Below are 19383 nucleotides of genomic sequence, written 5' to 3'. Positions count from 1 at the left end.
GCCCATCCTCAGGTACCAGACCAGCAGCCCTCTGCCATTCACTTTCTTAGTCATGCTAATCCCTCTTTAATTCATCAGATCCTAAAGAGAATTGATCATATGAGAACTGATTATATGTGGTTCTTTAAGTTAAAAACATTATTCTCAACCAAGGTTAGGGATGGCATAGAAGAAAATCTATTCATTCATTCATTCATTCATTCACTTAACATATGTTCACTGTATTCATCCAGAAACAGGATGTAACAACTAGTGAGATAGACATTGTCTCTGGCCTTGCAGAGATAATTGTGCCTGAGAGATTCAGACAAGCCGGCAATTATAACATACTAGAGCTCTATGGGGAAAGAGCAGGACTTTATAAGTGTTCCAAGGAGATAAAGATTCCCTAGAATATTAAAAAATAAATTGATTTAGTTTTCTTAGTTTACCTTCCTTTCTGATCTCCAGCTTATGGCATATTATTTTTCAAGTTTTAAAAAAGTAAGGTAATGTGGAGCTTTGGATAATTTATTCAACACATTTGAACCAAAATGTGTTTCCTTAAATTACCTATTTCAAACAAAAACATCTGACACATGATAAAACAATGCTGAAAAAAAATTTATTACAACAAATCTCTCTGTATTTTAAGCTTTAAGTATAGATTCTGGAGAAAGATAAATATTTTAGTAGAAGTAGAGTTAGTGCCTCTGTACTGAGAAATGTGTGACCACATTTTCACAGCTCTCCTTTTCTTCAAGTTTTAACACACAGCCCCAAGGTTTACACCATTAAGGTTCTTGTAGAATTCCATGTAGTATGTCTATGTGTCTCTCTTCATTTCCTTTCCCTGCCCTTGTTAAATGGCCATGTTAACACCTACCTCACAGGGTTGTTGTGAGGACCATATGAGATATCCTGTGTGTGAAGATGCTCTGTAATATCATAAAGTGCTTTAAAATCATAAGATATGGTTCACAGTGGTCTCTCTGAACAGAAACTGCTGTTCCTCTCTGGTATAATGCAGACATTTTAAATCTGCAGTTGTAATAAGAGAGAAAGCAAAATGTAAATGCAAAGAGCTAAATAAATGTCATGGATGAAGAAAAAATGCTAGAGAATAAGACAAGATTTTATATTAGAGCAATGCAAGTGTGACCAGATCACAAATCAGTGAGTCTGTGTAAAGAGCATTAGTTATAAATAAAAGAAATGACTACACAGAGTGCACACCAGAGGATGGAAGCTGTCAACAGAGATCAGAACAAAATGTCAGGAGAATAAAACAAGTATTCGGACTCTGAAAGACACAGCCTGAGCCCAGGATGCTTCTGTTGAGAACATTATAAGAAGGCAGGAACAAATTAGCGTTTCAATGAAACTGGTTTGTGTCTATTACTGCATGACCCCAGAATCTCCAGGGATGAAAGAAAGGGATGATTAGCCAATTTTTCAGAGTTCTCAGTATCAGCAAACCATCACCATTGAATAGCTAGTTAGTGCAAACATCTAGAGATAAATTGGGCCTCTGTCCATGGTTTAATTTGATGTGATTTCCTATCCCACATTTCACTCGAGGCCGGGTTGAGTGTGGGAGATATCTCCTGCCACCAGGTCTTGATCCACACTGGCTAGAGAATGACCCTGAACCCAGAGATCCTGGGAGGCAGTTCCAGGGGATTCAATTCACGAGTCATTGGATATCACAGACTAAATATAGATTTTTGAGACAAAAAATAGATGCAGTCCAGTCTGAATGCACCCACTTCACCAACTTTATCAATGTACAAAGATAAGGAGTCTATACCAAACCCAAAGGTTGGTCTCAATGAATTTTTCAGTATGTTCTTACCCTAAATGAGAAGAACAAGTGTTTCAGTCAAGTGAAAGAATTCCTACCATTCAATTAAGCACTTTGTGAGGCTCTGTCCTACACAGTCACATTATGGAGGAGTGGTTTGTTAGTATCTTTTACTATGTTTTGCTCAGACCCAATGAGACTGTAAGAATTTTGAGTATCTTATTCAGAATCTCATACAAAGAGAAGAAAAATTTATTTGTCTTTGGTTTCACTTCAATTGGGGACTCAGTTCAATCTCAAATTTCTCAAAGCACTCAGATCACTAATTTTAATAATGAACACTTAAGGGCACTGGCTGAACACCCTGTGCTTTTGATACATCACTCTATCTAAATTTCAGAAGAGTGATCAGGGTAAATACTATTAAGATCTCCATTTAATGGATTAAAAACTGAGGCCTACTGCTAATAAGTGGAAGAGCAGAAACTCAAGCCAAATCTATCATTCTCCAAAGTCCCTATGACTTTTATTCAACATCTCACACTAGTTTAAAATATGTGTGTTTGTGTGTGTGTGTGTGTGTGTGTGTGCATATACACATGAATAAATAGTACAAATATTTAATAGGGAGTCTGTGGAAGGAGGGGAGAGAACAAGATTGGTAATGAGCAGTTGGATTTCCTAGAATAAGCTTTATAATTTGAGGGCTCTGAGAAGATATAAAGTCTTATAGTAGGTCAAATTCAAAAAAAGCATTTTGATTAATCTTTATTTGCTTATGTTTCCACCTTTGTAACTGCTCTAGACATTGCCTGCAGTCTCTCTCCCAAGAATATTACTCAGAAGCATAGACTCCTAGAATGCTCACAGGGCGTCCATTATCACTAATGAGAGTTACTTATGTGTACCTAGGGAAGAGCTACCTGTTAATATTCCATCTTGATTTCAGTAACTGGCTCAGTTTTAACATTTCTCAGTATCATTTGGCTGCTTTGATCTCTCTCTTCTTTTATTGTGTTTCTTTTTTTAACTCCACAGTGTTCTTTCCTTAGTCGCACTAGTTATGAGCCAGCAGAGCAGAATATACCTGAGAGTAATGATGACTCGAGGTAAATTAGATAAATGCTACTAATTCTTGATGGTTATGTGGTGCTTAAAGCTTGCTGGGATTGCAAAAATTGTTGCTAAAGACATACAGCATTTCAGTAACACAATAGGTATGTTCTTTAATAGCATAAATATCCAATATGTCTTTAAATTTAAATGGATATTTAAATCAGTAATAGATCAAGCAGTTAGCACTTGTCCTATTTAGTTCCTACTCCAAATAACTCGTTCAGCCTGACTCACCAGAGTCAATTGGAAGGGGAAAAAAATCAATATAGACCCATCCAGGACTTTTGCACCAGCAAATTTGAAATTCATCCAGTATGTGCAGGAATGCAGATGGAGAAGAAACATCTGACACCCTGCTTCCCAGCCCTCCACAATCTCTGAGGACCAAAAAACTTTCTTGCTCCTCTCCAAAGATCTTCAAAGATCCTATTCTGTTGCAAGAAATTTAGCTTTACGTGAACTAACACAAGGTCATTTACTTTGTTCAAATTAAAGCACCTCTGAGGATAGGTTCACAATCTATTATTTGGTCCCTTAACCTGCCATCTCTAGAAATGTGCTGCTCTCATAATGTGAATCTCAAGACCAAATTCCCTAGAACAACATAGATTGCTTGCACATGAAGTGTCCAGGAAATTCTTCCCATTACGACTTAACCAACAGACTCTTGATTTTTCCCCAGTGCTACTGTTATTCTCTTTTTTTACCTCCCTGAAATCCTCACATAATGCTTGATCCACTTCAAAGTCAAATACATGAATCCCAGGTAAGTTAGAAAGCTATTTACAAGATTCTAATGTGAATTCTTCAGCAAATGACCCTACTTCCTAATAATGTTTTGTATAAATCTGAATTTTCACTTCCCAGAAATGCTGACCGATAAAGCTGAATATAAACATCAGTTTGTATGCACAACATTTTCACAAAAACTCCACATCATTCAGCATAATACCTCTGCCACCTGCAAAATGATTAGCTATCCTATCATCAAATATCCTTCACCCAGAACTCTTTCCTGTTATATTCTTAAATCTCATAATCAGTACATCAACTATACCCAAGGGTATAATTTCTGGGCACCAAAAGAAGACATAAAATATTAATCATGGAGAGTAACCAGTTGAATAAATTATTATTAATGTATTCAGGTATTATTGAGGTAGTTAAGGTCCTTAATAAGTACTTCTGTAATTTTTAAATAGGACCTTCCTTCCTTCCTTCCTTCTTTCCTTCCTTCCTTCCTTCCTTCCTTCCTTCCTTCCTTCCTTCCTTCCTTCCTTTTCCATCATTAAGTTACACCCATAGCTCTTAAATGAGAATTTTAAGTACTCATTTTTTTAAAAAAACAAGATGTTTGTTGTGCTGAAATCACATCCTAGTTAGTATATTTGGTGCTGTAATTACCATCTGTGAATTAAAGAAAATGTTTATATTTTCAACTTTATGCCACCAAGGTTCTCTATTGATCCTCTTTCTTATAAATATTCCAAAATGTAAAACATAAGTGAAAAGGGGGAAAGGAAATTTGTGTGAGTCTGGTTGTAATACCAAAACAGAACACCAAAAGTTGGTAGCTTAAATAACAAATTTATTTTCTCATGGATCTGGAGACTGGAAGTCCAGGACCCAGCTGCTGGCAGAGCTGTTCCCCACAAGGCATCTCTGCATGGCTTGCAGATGGCTGCCTTCTCACTGGGACCACATTTGGTGCTGTGAGTGCTGTACTTGTGTTTTTTCTCTGCTACAACACAGATCCTACTGAATTTGAGCACCTTCCTGATGAATTCATATGATCTTACTTGCCTCTGTGAAATCCCTACTTCTAAATACACATTGAGAGGCAAGATATCAACATGTAGATTTGACAAGGACACAATTTAGTCCATTAGAAGAAGGTATCAAAATTGATCTTGTGTCTTGGACAGTTTCCTGTCTGAATTTTCTCAGCATAGGGCTGAGAAAATGTTTTGAAAAATGTTTCCAAGAAAATTTAGTTTTCTCTGCCTGTCTTTCTATCAATTTGTTCTTAAGAGAGTTTAAATTATACCATAAACAAATTCGAGGCATTCTGGTACATTTTATAGTTCTGAGAATAAGTTCACTTTTATTTGTTTCTGAGCAATATTATGTTTTCTCAGTTCACTGACATTCTTCTACATTATGGCATTTCATGAAATAAAAGTAAACAATATCCAATGTTGAAGCTATTAATGAAAAATAGAATGACCTTGGAAATCATTTATATTTTCCCCAAAATGATCACCACCAATGTATTTGTAAGAATAGATAAGTGGAAAATAATGAAAACATGGTCAATCAAGAAATAAAATGTGTTGGTTCATATGAATATTCCAAAATGCAAAACATAAATGAAAAGGGGGAAAGGAAATTGTGTTAGTCTACTTGTAATACCAAAACAGAACACAATAAAAAAGAAAGAAAGAATTAACCTTTTCATAAGATGGGTTTTGCTTCAAGAATGGAAGGATCCAAGAGTTCAAATTAGATCATTTGGACTGAACCTCTGAAACTGTGCACTCTCTCTTTCTCTCTCTCTCTTACTTTTTTTTATTTTTCTTTAAAGAATGGTCTTGCTGTGTTTCTCATATTGAACTAAAATTCCTGGGCTCAAACAATATTCCTGCCTCCTCCATTTCCTGAGTAGCTGGGGCTATAAGCATATACTTCTGCTCCCACTTTTCTCCCTTACTCTTCATGTGTCACATTCATTGTCAGATAGGCTTTTGCTGAGCTGTCTTCTCTTTACATTTAGCTGTGCCTGAGAAAAAGTGCCTCCTCCTCCTCCTCCTCCTCCTCCTCCTCCTCCTCCTCCTCCTCCTCCTTCTTCTTCTTCTTCTTTTGTCTCCGCTTGGATTTTTGAGCTTTCTCCTTGATTAACTCCTGTATCCGGAGAGGGTCTATATTTATTGCCCAACAGGTGGAGAAAACACTAAATAGGTGGTAAAACAGGATAGTCCCTTCAGAATCCCAGAGTGCAGGGTCCAAGATACAGAAAAAGTGGACCAACCTCACTGTGTTGTTCAATAATATTTAGAAATATTATTGCTGCTTGTTTATTAGAAAGCAATGCACTAGTTCAGTTATTCCATAATATGAAAGATTTAAAATTAAGTAACCATACCAATTCTGGTACATATTGATATAGAAGTTGTTTCTAGTTTATGTAGGATATCAGAATATCCTCTGAGGATTTTATCATACAGAGATGACTGAACTCGTCATGCAGATTCAAATTTCAGTGGGTTTGTGTTATGGAGAGTGGTAGGTGATTTATAAAGTTCTTTTTGGACTCTGAATTGCAAAGCAGTAAAGAAACTTTTATAATAATGATACTTTTGTGCTACCATCACTTATTTCTAATTATTTGTCCAGACATAAGAGTTTTCATAAATAATAGTGTCATGATTTGGATATGAGATATTCCCCCCAAAGCTCCTGTGTTAATACAGGAATATTCAGAGGTGAAATAATTAGATTGTAAGAGCTGTAACCCAATCTGTCCATCTTAGTTTGAATGGACCAACTGGGTGGTAACCAGGTCGGCCATGTCCAGAGGTAGTGGATCACTAGAGGTGTGTCTTGGAAGGGTTCATCTTCTCTGCATCCTCTTCCTCTATTTGCTTTCTGGTCACCATGAGCAGAGCATCACTTCTCTGCCATGATGTTCTAATTCATTCTGGGCCCAGAGCACTAGCATCAGCCAACCACGGACTGAACCTCTGAAACTGTGCTCAAGTAACTTTTCCTCCTTTAAGTTGCTTTTGTTAGGTGTTTTTGTCACAGTGACAAAAAGCTGACTAACATAACTAGCATTTATAATATCCTTCTGTGCCAGGTGCTCTGCAAATCACTTCATATACTACCTCTCCTTTACTTAATCTCTCACAAGAAATCTGTAAGTCTGCTATTTCTCCTATAAGGAGTTAGGGCTATTAGTAATCTATGAAAATCACATAACTAATATATGTGTCATAGGTCTCAAGTTTTAATCTCGGTTTATCTGATTCTAAATTTTATCACTTAAGAAAAATACTTCAGTATATCTTTTCTCTCTAACCTCTTCACAATAAATTTATCATTTCTCACATAATAAATTTACGTGAGAATCATATAATATTATACACAAGATTATGAATTATCATAATGCATTGATGGATTCTCATGAGAATCCTATAAGGTCATAACAAAAAACATCATAAGGAATGCAGAAATTAAGACGCAAACAGGCAGAACACCTGGGTCTAGAGCCAGGTCTCCTGGCTTCTAGCCCAGAGAAGCATCCTGTTTTAAGAATCTGTCCTTACCCTGATGAGTGAGAACTGAAGTCCTCTTGAAATAAATAAAGCCTTTACTACTTTGATCTAAGAGCCCACATATTGATGTCCACCATTTGCTAAACATATTTCTCTATTTTTTTCTGTTACAATATATGCCAATATTTTTTTCTTAATTCTAATGAGTTTCTACCATAATTACACTACAGTGATCCAGCAAATGAAAGCAACTGTTTCTTGGAAGAGGAAAGAGCTTCTTTTTAGAATTTTTGAAGCTTCGTGTAATATATCCCTACCCATTTCTGGGCACAGCTGTTGACATGAATTATAGTCACTCCTGCCAGGTTTACACAGAATAAAGACCATACTCAGTATTGTCTTCTACCAATTCCATGAAATCAATCTGTACATACAGGAGGCATATTGTCTTTCAATTATTTCAATGCAAAGTCAAGGTCCAAACACTCAGTTTTTTGGAAAGGTATTTTTCCACCATAAAACATTAGAAAATCCTACCCTAGCTTTCAGATCTGCCAATAATTAGAATGACTAAACTTTAAAGGGCCAAATTTGGGACATTTTACTTCACAGTACCTAGATATCACATCCCTAATAACTTTATAGGCTCCTAAGATTACTTTCAGAATAAATTGTATTCATAATAGTATTACTGTTTTTATATAGTACTTTGCAGTTTATAGTACAAATTTTTCATATATTGTTATATTAGAAACCTCAAACCTAGGAGATAGATGTTATTGTACTTATTTTATAAATGAGCAAATCAGGGCTCAAGGGGGTTAAATTCCTTAACCAATGTCTCAAGCCCTTAGAAGAAGGGTTATAAGGACTTTCATGTTATCTGATACATAGATTTTCAGAAATCAGAAAGCATGGCAACATAATTTATGCTGTTTTATGCTGAGAGCCTTCTAAATATTAAATTTCATATCTTAATAGATGATTTGACTATTTTTGTGTTCCAGGATTTTAACTGAAGAGCAAAACTTTAAACAATCCACAAATGGATAGTTTATACTATTCCCCTTTATAAAGTTTTTAAAGTTCTCTTTCTGAGTAATTCTAGAAATTAAGAATCACTTAGAAATGAAACATTAAGTAATAAAAAGATTGCTCTAAAATGGCAGCAAACATACCAATAAATGAACACTACCCTTCAAAAGATAAACAATATACTTCTGGAAATACAATTGTTTTTGTAATTGACAATTTCAAACACAAAGTTCTTCTCTCGTCTTAAATATTTGCCATTTTTAGAAAGATCATTCTAACTTTTATCTATTGATTTAATTAAAAATTGAAAAATTAAAAAGAATTGACAAATAATTATAGGAAATGACAGTCTTCTTTCACATTTTTATTTATTGTTGTAATTTTCTCTTATCATTTAGACTTCCACAATGTCATCTGAGTTTAGTGCAATTTTATCTTGAGTTCTCAATCAATGAGTTGAGTGCAATTTTATCTTGAGTTCTCAATCTTTATTTTAGTTGTTCAGCAGTTGAATTGTGTGTGTACAGAGAACCTTCTTCACTGCTTGGTTTCAGGCTTCTTACTTCCAAGACTGTGAGAGAACAACTTTCCTTCAAGCTAGGGTTTGTGATCATTGACTATGGCAGCCCTATGAAACTAATGTATGTAGGCATCTTTGGCAAGAAACTTCTCTCCACACCAACTCATTCCAGCAATGAGCACCACATCTCTGCCTTCATTTGAAGAAGTGCCTTAGCTTTACTTGGGAATCTAAAATAATTTAACCAAGATGTGGGAATAATGGGAAAGCATATGCAGAAGCATCTACAACTTCAAGTTGAGTCTTAACTGCACTTGAAATTCCCCAGCTAGTGGGTACACCAATCTTTTCTCACTGATCATTCACCTCAGTCTCTCCTCAGCAATCATAATAACTTTATAGACTTTATCTCCACTGAAATTTTCTCCTTATAGTTTTCTTCTCTTTACTTTGAGATCTCCAAAATTATTGTATCCCTTGACTTTTGAACTAAGATACAAAATATGTTGCATTATTTTTCTAGAGAAAAAAAATAATGGTATCTGGGTGTGCATTCCATAGCTAAATACCTCACTAAGGTAATTATCTTAAATAATCATTTTCTGTTCTGGAAGAATTTTGCAATATTGTGAAGATTTCAGGTCAAACTGCAAATATATATATATATATATATATATATATATATATATATATATATATGATTTCTGTATTACATTTGGAATTCAAATATAACAACTACTATTGTAATAATTTTAACCTTAAAATATAATTCCAATAAGTGCTACAAAAGAAAGAAACATGACCCTGGGGTGAGCAATATAACAATAATGTTATACAAGCTTCAGAATTTACAAAGAAATTACATCGTTATAAGTGCACCATAAGTAGAAAACATCATAAGTTAAAAATGCATTTAATACACCTAAACTACCAAGCGCGACCTACCAACACAGGCCAATAGTCTCAATAGTCCTTGTGGTGATGGGGCTCATTGAGAGCTGCAGTTTGCTACAACTGCCCAGCACCTTAAGAGGGTATAGGATGGTGTTTCTCTGGCCATGAAAGGACCAAAATTCAAAGTTCAAGATTCGTTTATACTGAAAATGCATTGCTTTTGCACATTTGTAAAGCTAAAAAATCATAAAGTTAAACCATTACAGGTTGGGGACCATCTATAATTGGACTACTCCTCAAAATAATTTTTTAACTTTGTTTTTTTACTTCTTCTCAATAGCAGTGGTGGTCACATGTGAAGAAGACCCCAGAGTTCACATCCTCCCTGACTTCTGTGTGCAGATTACAGTTTTGTCTATCATATTAATATTGTAGATTCATAATATCTTAAGGAAAGACATGTAAAAAAACTCTTTGATAATGTGTTTAGGGCCCAGGTATGACACCATTAACATTGCTGTGAATTTGTTGTTTGATTCTGTAAGTAAAATATATTTCAAATGTAAAGAAGAAAAAATATTTATAGCAAATAGCTAATAAATAGTTATGTATAAAACAACTTGATTTTTAAGATGTTGACAATTACCATTTGACTATACATATTTTTTATTTTGGGGGGTACCAGGTAGTGAACTCAGGGGCAACCACTGAGCCACATCCCCAGCCCTATTTTGTATTTTATTTAGCGACAGTGTCTTACTGAGTTGCTTAGCATCTCACTTTTGATGAGGCTGGCATTGAACTCGTGATCTTCTTGTCTCAGCCTCCCTAGCTGCTGGGATTACAGGCATGCACCACTGTGCTGGGCCACATACTGGATTTTATAAAAATATACTAAGAATACCATCGAGTTCCCCTAAGCCCATCTCCCTTTATTTTCAGAGTGAGCTTTTATCTTGGCGTTTACATGCTTTCTTTTACTTACACTTTTATGAATTTACTACATGTATGTATACATAAACAATACATGGTATTATGAGTTACTTTACATAAATAAAAAATACTGTTTCTCTCCTTCTGAGCTTTGTTTCTTTCCCCTCAATTTTGTGAATTTCAGCATTATGAAATCATCAATGCTTCATAACAGTAAAGACATTAGCAAATATTTAGCCTACTAATTATTTTTATTAAATTGGTCATGATTTTAAAAAATAATGTAATTAAGAAAATAGAGAAAAGATATGTATTCAATTTCTGCACCACATGCAATAATACTGTTCATATGCTTGAGAATTTCCTTTTAGTCTTATTATGTAGCAATTTTTTTACATAATTATAATTAATTTTTTATTGCAAATTAAAATTTTTCTAACTTTCCCTTTCATTGGTGCATTATAATTACACATAATGAGAATAATCAAAATTTTAATCTTAATATAATCACCTAATATGCTCACTTTAACAATTATGCTTAATTCCTCTAAAACTATCCATTAAACCCAGGCATGGAGTTGTTTGCCTGTAATTATAGATACACAGGAGGCTGAGGTAGAAATATCTTCAGTTTATGGCCAACATCATCAATTTATCCAGACCCTGTTTCAAAATTAAGAAAAAGAGGGCTGGGAGTATACCTCTTTATTTATATAATTAATTATAGAATATTAATTATACTCCTCTATTCTGAAATATTTAATACATTTCTGTTTTATCTCCAGCTTTAAAAAAATAAAATTTATAAAAAAATAATTACTGAAATTGTTAACTTTTATTATATTTGGAGTTCTCCCTCAAATTAGACTACAAAGCTCTTTCTTCTTTTGTTTACCTAGCTCTGTTACCTGTTTTTCTTTTGATGTCTTATAGTAATAGAAATATGAATTAACTATCTGTGTAATAACTTCTTTATATACTTTTTATTTTATATATGAACTTTAGAAAGTATGAAGAAATTATCAGTATCTATTCGTTCCTCAATAGCTAGAAATAATGAGGCAGGAGGATCCTGAGTTCAAAGTCAGCCTCAGCATAAGCGGGGCACTAAGCAATTCAGTGAGACCTTGTCTTTAAATAAAATACAAAATAGGGCTGAGGATGTGGCTCAGTGGCTGAGTGGCCCTGAGTTCAATCCCTAGTACCAAAACAAAGCAAAACAAAAAACAAAAAACTAGAAATAAGAATAGTGAGGTTGCCTTTAGAAAGTTAAACTGCAAATGAGCATACAATGAATCAGAGCAGAGATATGTCAAATTTCCTAACCTGACAGAATGTATTAGCATATACAAAAAGCAAGCATTGGCTATTCCCAGAGGCAAAAACCTCACTGATATGTCTCATTGTAAATTTATAAATTAGTTAAGCTAATAATTCACTGGTTGTGATTTGACTTTGCATGTAGTTGCCCATGGGGAAACACTATCCTGGTCATGTAGATTCAAATATTCAAGTTTTTGAGGCAATTACATCACTCATTGTAAACTGAATTGACATTTAGTCCCAATATTCTGTTTAGCATGAGTCTGTCTCTTTACAAGTTAACAAAAATCAGGTTTTTAGAATGTATAAGGCTTCTAATCAGACCCTCCTACCAAGTGCTTTAAGCCTGGCAGGTTCTCAGTAGTTAGCCATGTAGGTTTTGCCTTTCAGACCCATGTCTATATGTCAGTTACATCAATCTTTCCTTCCAGTTTACTCTGTTTCTACACATATGAACTGTATTTCCTCTAGATATTTGAAAAACTCTAAATTTTGTTTCTTCTATTCTTTCATCTTTAAGTACTTGCCAATATAATCCACTCAGGTAATGCAGTCCACAAACCCATACCAAGAGGAGCTTACCACCCCTCATGCACACATACTATAACTTTTCATTAAGTGACCACTAAGTGACAACCTACACACTGTTGGGTGCTAAAGAGATAACCATAAAGATCTTAAGTCAATTGGGGAAAATAGACAAGGTCTTGATGCTTTTGTACAAACCAGTAGTGCTATAGGAACCCCAAAATGATACTTTACCATACCTGGGATGGAGGGTGGAGAAATGAGAGGGGAAGTAGGGAAAGAAGAAAAATGTATTTCAGACAGGGACCAAAGCCTCAGAAATCAAGGAGAGTTAAGCTGGGCGCCTTGGCACATGCATGTACTCCCAGTGGCTAGAGACTGAGGCAGGAAGATTGCAAGTTTTGAGGCCAGCCTCAGCAACTTAGCAAGGCCCTTATCAACTTAGTGAGACCCTGTATCAAAGAAATAAAGAAAGAAATCAAACAGAGTAAGACTTATATAGAAAATGTGAGTAGTTACATAACTGGCATACAAAGCCTAAGAATGTAGAGGTGGAGAACTTTTCAAAGGGTTTGACTGGAGAGGTGGGCAGAGATCAGTCATGACCTCCTTTATCCCAGGAGTCAATTGTTAGGAGTATCCCTACTTAAATCCTCTTTCATTCTTGTTTATTGTCTTGGTAACTATACCAGGATGCACTCAAATGTTTCTGTAGACCAGATAGCAAATATATGTCTTACATTCTATATGGTCTCTATCACAACTATGCACCTCTGCTCTGGTAACCTGAAAACAGCCACAGACAATATATAAACCTATAAGTGTGGTTGTATTCCAATAAAACTTAATGTGCAAAACAAAAATCAGGTTGGAATGGGCTAGTGGACCACAGTTACTACTGGTCCAGAAGAGTCCCTCCATAAGGTAAAATTTGTATTTGTAAATATTAAAGCCTAACTAATCTCATATCTAAAACTACATGGCAGATCTTGTCTTTCTGCAGAAGCTCATCATAGTTGAATCATAGCTCCTCTTCAAGAAGAATAACTGCTAAATGGGAAATTAAAAATCTCCTGAATTTGTAATGACAGATATACTCTACAGTTTTAGATACAAAAAGTTATAGCACTAAACATCTAATATTATTAATATTGCACAAATATACCAAGATTATTAAAATATCTTTTACAGAATGGACTTAAGATTTTGTCTGCTTAAAACTCTTCCTTTAACAGGGATGAATTCCCACCCTCACTCCAGGAGAGCCATGTTATTGCAGGTGACCTTAAATATTTGACCCAAGCTATTTAGTCTAAATGTGGGCATCTTTCCCAAACAGTGCCCTGGACAACATGCCTGGATCATTAGAAGTGCCACTAAGAAAGACACCACATAACACAAAGTAAGGGTTGTTAGTGAAGTTCCACTATGCAAACTGGAGAGCAAAGATATACAGCTTGCAAGAAAAGATTAGATTGGAGCAATCTACAGATAGAATCCTGGATAACAGTTGGGTAGTTCTGAGCAGATTTGTCTTAGTTCATCAGTTCCAGATACCTAACTGTGAACTATATCTCAGTTCCACAAGATATCACATTTTCCTTAATTCTATGTTATCCTTTTCATTTTTGTTATTTGGTTTCTGTTTTCATTTTTCACCAATTAAAATGTTATCATTAATACAGAAAATTATTCAGCAGGCACATATTCAATGCTTTTCTGTGTTTATCTGATTTGAATCTGGAAAAGTCTATATTAATAAAGTTAAAAAGAGAATTAGGACAGCCATCATATATACATATATACAAATACGTGTGTGTGTGTGTGTGTGTGTGAAAAAATCCATTTGACTAAATATATTAGCTTGATGCCAAGGAAGTATAGATATCATATAATGATGAATTAGTTAAATCAGAAAAAAATCTGATCTGCAACCTAACAGAATAAAATGCTGTGACTAAGATTATATGAAATGCTGTGATTAAGACTGATGACAAAACAAACTTTTCTCCATGAAAACAGAGTAGCACAATGGTATGGGATGTCAATTCTCCACTGAGTCTTGACTTGCCTCAGTCCTCTTTATTAGTTCAGAGATAACTAAGGATTAGCAAAGAATGATCACCTGTCAATAGTTGATTTATAATTGAAAAATATTTCAGGTGACAGATAGGCATAAACATATTTGATCATTTTGGCCCTAAAGAATTTGGTAGAAGGACTTCCTCCCTCTTAGAATCCTGTGAGCGTAGATAGGATTTGAGAAAGCAGCAGTCGTTCTCTTTGCAATAAATGAAACTAAATTATTTTATAATTATTTTATAATTCTTTTATAAGCATTGGTAGCTATTTCTGATATAACATGCATCCTCTCTTAAATATCTAAAAGTATGTAATGTGATCTTCTAGTTAGGGTTTCTCAAAGTGTCATATCTGGACCAACAGCATCAGCATCACCTGAAAACTTGTTAAAAGTAATAATTATCAGGCCCCATTCAAGACCACTATATCAGAAATTCTGGTTGTGGGGCCAGCAATTTATGATTCTGTTACATATTAATGTTTGAGAACAACTGTTTCAGGACAAGCAAGACTCATTAATGATATTTTTTGAGAAGTAAAAAGCAAAGAATGCACACTGAGAATGCCTACATACACTGGTTTGGGCAATGAGACAGCCAAGTTCACATAATGTTTGAATATTCCTGCTTTTCATAGCATGTATGATAAATACATTAGGCTTGGATATATTTGACTCACATAAAAATAAGCATTTGGACATGACACAAGTTAATAAAAGTTTGTTCTAATTTTGAAAAGCTTTACACAATTCATTCTTAGATTATTCTTTCTCATTTTCGTAGGCAATTATAGTGAATGATTGGGTCACCCAGGTATTTTACACAGTAATTGAAAGTTTAAATACCTTAATTACAAATTATTTCTATTTCAAAAATATTTTTAACTTATGCTTATTGAGTAAGGAATGACTTATGCACTTTGGCATGATTATATTAATTCAGTATTTAGCACGGAATTACATTTGGAAGAATCAAGAAAATAATTATAATAATATATATTAGCAGGTCACCTTTTTATATTTCTGAGTGGCTCAGTTAGTTTTGTAATGGGATACGTTCAATTTTTCTTACATGTCATTGACTTACTGGTTCAACTAAATTTCTTAAATTGGGGGGAAAATGTTACTGAATTCAATTAATTGACCTCTGAAAACTATACCCTAACTCCATTTTCACATTAGACAGATATTTTTGTTATGATAATTACTTCTTGATCTTTTTATAATATAGTGTTCCTCAGGCTTATATTTAAAAGAGATAAATAGAACTGTATTTATTCATTGACTTTTTATGATTATTAAGAATATTAATAATTGTATATAGTATTAATTACATTTTTAAAAATATCTTCCTTTAAATTTCATGGTATTCTTCACAGATGAATTTTTAAACAAATACTCACTGGAATAGCATAGGTTATTTAAAAAAACTTCATTACTCAAGATAAATCACTTTGTATTAATTGTATACTTTCATTTATCTGCCCCTAGGTTGAAAAATGTATATATTTGTTTTTTAAAGTAGGAAAGAAACATTTGAAATTCATGTGAATCTCTCTGTAGAATGACCAAAATTTTTCAAAACATCATACATATGATAACTTTCATTGGTTAGATATTACAAAACAAAATTACTCTTATAATTATGAACACGGTTTATTTCTTTGTAAAGCTTAGTGCTCTAGTCATTTTTCAGAATACCCACGAACTTTCTGATTATATCATTAACTTCTATCCAAATGCATGCAAGAGGACACACATACATACACATATACAGCACCCATGTTTGGGGGGAAAAAATCCAGAAACCTAATAAGAAGGAATGCCCCTGCCATTTCTAAATGAATGTTGTTCCTGGTTGTACCTTGTTTCTCTTAGCAAAAGATAGGAAATTTGCTATGTTTTTGTTTCTGGTATTATAAAATAATCTGCTCCTTGACATCCTGTACCACTGAAAATCTCTGGATTGTGTGTTCAAGATTGTGTGTTAAAAATGTGTCAGGAAAATACTGAATCATTTTATTATACATTTTTAAATAGTATGAAAATTTTTTAAAACTTTAAGAAACGTGTAACCATTGATTTTAAGCTCACGGAAACATAATCATTGAAGTGTTCTCATACATAGAACATAAAAATGTTAGAATGGATTTTGCTCATCTCTTACCAATGTGATGCTTGCAGTTAAACTCTTGAGCAATAGGTGGTGCTAGAAAGTTTAATATTTATTCCCATAGTGGAACTTATTGAAAAAAAAAAAAGCATGCTAAAACACTTTTTTGAAAAGAAAAATGCATTATGAAACAAAGTGCACATAATTAATCCTATTATTTATTTATTTATTGACTTCACAGCTCAGTCCAAGACAGTTCGGCTGGTGGGCGGTAGTGGGCCTCATGAGGGCAGGGTGGAGATCTTCCACAACGGTCAGTGGGGCACAGTTTGTGACGATCGATGGGAATTACGTGTTGGACAAGTCATCTGCCGGAGTTTGGGATACCAAGGCGTTCAAAGCGTGCACAAGGGAGCTCATTTTGGACAAGGTAATTGAAATACAATCTTGTTTAAATAAAACATGAAATGTAAACATTCTTTAATGATGTGGGACCAAGATGGGAAAGGAGCCATGCGATGGGAGAAAAGAATTCCAGGTAGGATTTTTAATGGTCAATCCTAGAAAACAGAAATAAAAAGAAAGGGATGTTACAAATATATTTCATATTTAAACTAAAGCAACCCAAATATTTAAATTTCATTTAGACTCAATTGGTTCGTGAAGAATATTGACATAGAGGGAAATATTGTTATTGATAAGGCAGATAAAGAAGAGTAGAGCATAATGAATTACTGACAAGGCATGGCACATCCTGGGTGACACCTGGGGGGGGCATCTATCTGGGCAATATATATGCTTACTAATATTCTTTCTTCCATGTGACTGAGAAGCACCAGCCTTAGGTGTACCTGCCATGAAGTCTCATAGAAATGAGACATACTATTCACCCCTGATCGACTACTTTTATTCACCCAGGACAGTGAAAACCCATGGGAGAGACGTAATTGCATAGACTTTCTGTCCCTACTGTTTCTGGCCTGTGCTCCTTAAGAGAAAGATGAGAAACCTGGTTTTGAGGTTAATAAAACATTAAATAATTCTTTGGCTGCATACACATTGGTGTATTTCACCTAGATGACTCAGTATACTGCTCTATGCATGTATTAGCAGGATGCAAAATGTTTTAACGTATGCCCATGAAACTTTTACTGTCATTTTTTCCAAATTGGCATATTAGGCTAAGCTTTATGTATAAATAAACATACACAGATGCTGCAATTCTAAATGACATAGATAATTGGAAAAGATAGCCCCACACCCAAGCATTTTAATAAGTATTTCCCACTTCAATCTGATACTTTGTCTCAAATGGATGTTGACAAAAAATAAGATGTAACCTTCTTAGTTTCCTAAGGGTTATTATTCTAGATAGATGTAGGCAATCTGGCAAAATGGGAAGGAAAGTGTATGTAAAATTATAAAGACAAAATAGGAGCATTTTCCAGATAACCTTATCTATAGTGATAAAATAGGAGAGCATGTCAAATCATTATATCAGAGGACTTGAATAAGATGAAATAGCCTTTCTAAATGCATAAAGATATTAAATGACATTATGCTACAATTTAGTGAGTAATGAGTATATGCTAGGCATTGCACTAAATGTCTAAATAATATTGATAATAGGTCATAGCTGCCTCCTTTATTCCTTTATGTAAATGAGTCCTCATATCAAATGTAAGAGACAGATTTAAGCAGGGATCTGAGGTTCTGAGGCCTTCACAGACCAGGAGGATATTTTAATTTCATGAAGAGACTAGACAGATAATATAGAGTGGTAATGTGCAGTATTTATGTATCCAGATTCAGCCCCTAGCTACAAGATTTTCACTTGTGCCTTAGAGGTTTGAATGTAAAAAAAAAAAAAAAATGGAAAATATATTTAATTTTCTACTACCTGATAGATGTTGGAAGTTTCCAAATTTTCTATCCACACTCTTTCAGAACTTGTTTCTCAGGCTCCAAAGTATATTCCTAAATCTTTTTTGCACCTGTAAAATTTACCTACCCCAAAGAAATGTTTTCAAGGTCAATTTTTTTTTTGGGGGGGGGAATAAAAAATAAAATATCCCCCAACCCTTGGCTACTAGAGGACCAAATGATGCAGCCAATCTCCTAACTAAGTCTGAACTGCCAGTCTGCATTTCTACAAATATTTTATGGAGTGAAAATTCATTTCTATAATAACTAAGGTGTACACAATGGAAAGGCTCTTTATTTTGAATACATAATTATATAAAACATTTCCATTGAATGTGAGCATCTGTGAAGCAGACACCTGCAGTACTAACATAGGACACACAGTTCCCTTCAAGGTCTTATTCACCTGTCAGAATAAATTCTCCAGTTTAAGAAAATACAAAGTGTTGATGGTTTGGCTTCTTAGAATGTAACACTGTGGCAAAGTGAAATGCAGAATTTACCAGTTGTTCAGATAATTTAATCAGTATTGATAAACTTAATCTGAAAAAGAAAAATATCCTAAAATGCCTTTAATCAAGATGAGTTCTTTGGTAGCTTTCATTGTCCAGAGAGTTGGCAACTCTGCATTTAGCTTTGTTTCTATAAGAAACCCAGTAGTACAGTTTATTAATCTCTTGTGTCTTCAGGTAAACTTTTTATCTATTACAGAGAAAACCAAATTGAGAACAACAATAGTAATATATGTAATTTAATTCATGGGGAACTAATAACCTTTGGCAAAACACGATGTATGGTACTCTAGTTTTATTTCTTCTCTGAGCATGAAGACTTGCTTCTTTGCTTTCCCCTTGGAGTTCC

The 19383-nt window shown here is 34.2% G+C and overlaps 1 protein-coding gene across 1 annotated transcript in view; it reads left to right on the top strand.

Annotated features, from left to right (window-relative positions):
- Msr1 (macrophage scavenger receptor 1) overlaps nucleotides 1–19383 on the top strand; it is a 72702-nt gene that overhangs the window by 45685 nt on the left and 7634 nt on the right. The window contains exon 9 of the mRNA XM_026389477.2: nucleotides 16841–17029. Coding sequence (XP_026245262.1) covers nucleotides 16841–17029 — 189 coding nt within the window. The remainder of the gene's footprint in view (nucleotides 1–16840; nucleotides 17030–19383) is intronic.

The sequence above is a fragment of the Urocitellus parryii genome, chromosome 14, assembly GCF_045843805.1.
Source record: "Urocitellus parryii isolate mUroPar1 chromosome 14, mUroPar1.hap1, whole genome shotgun sequence".
Classification (NCBI taxonomy): domain Eukaryota; kingdom Metazoa; phylum Chordata; class Mammalia; order Rodentia; family Sciuridae; genus Urocitellus; species Urocitellus parryii.
This window is presented reverse-complemented; position numbering and strand designations above follow the sequence as displayed.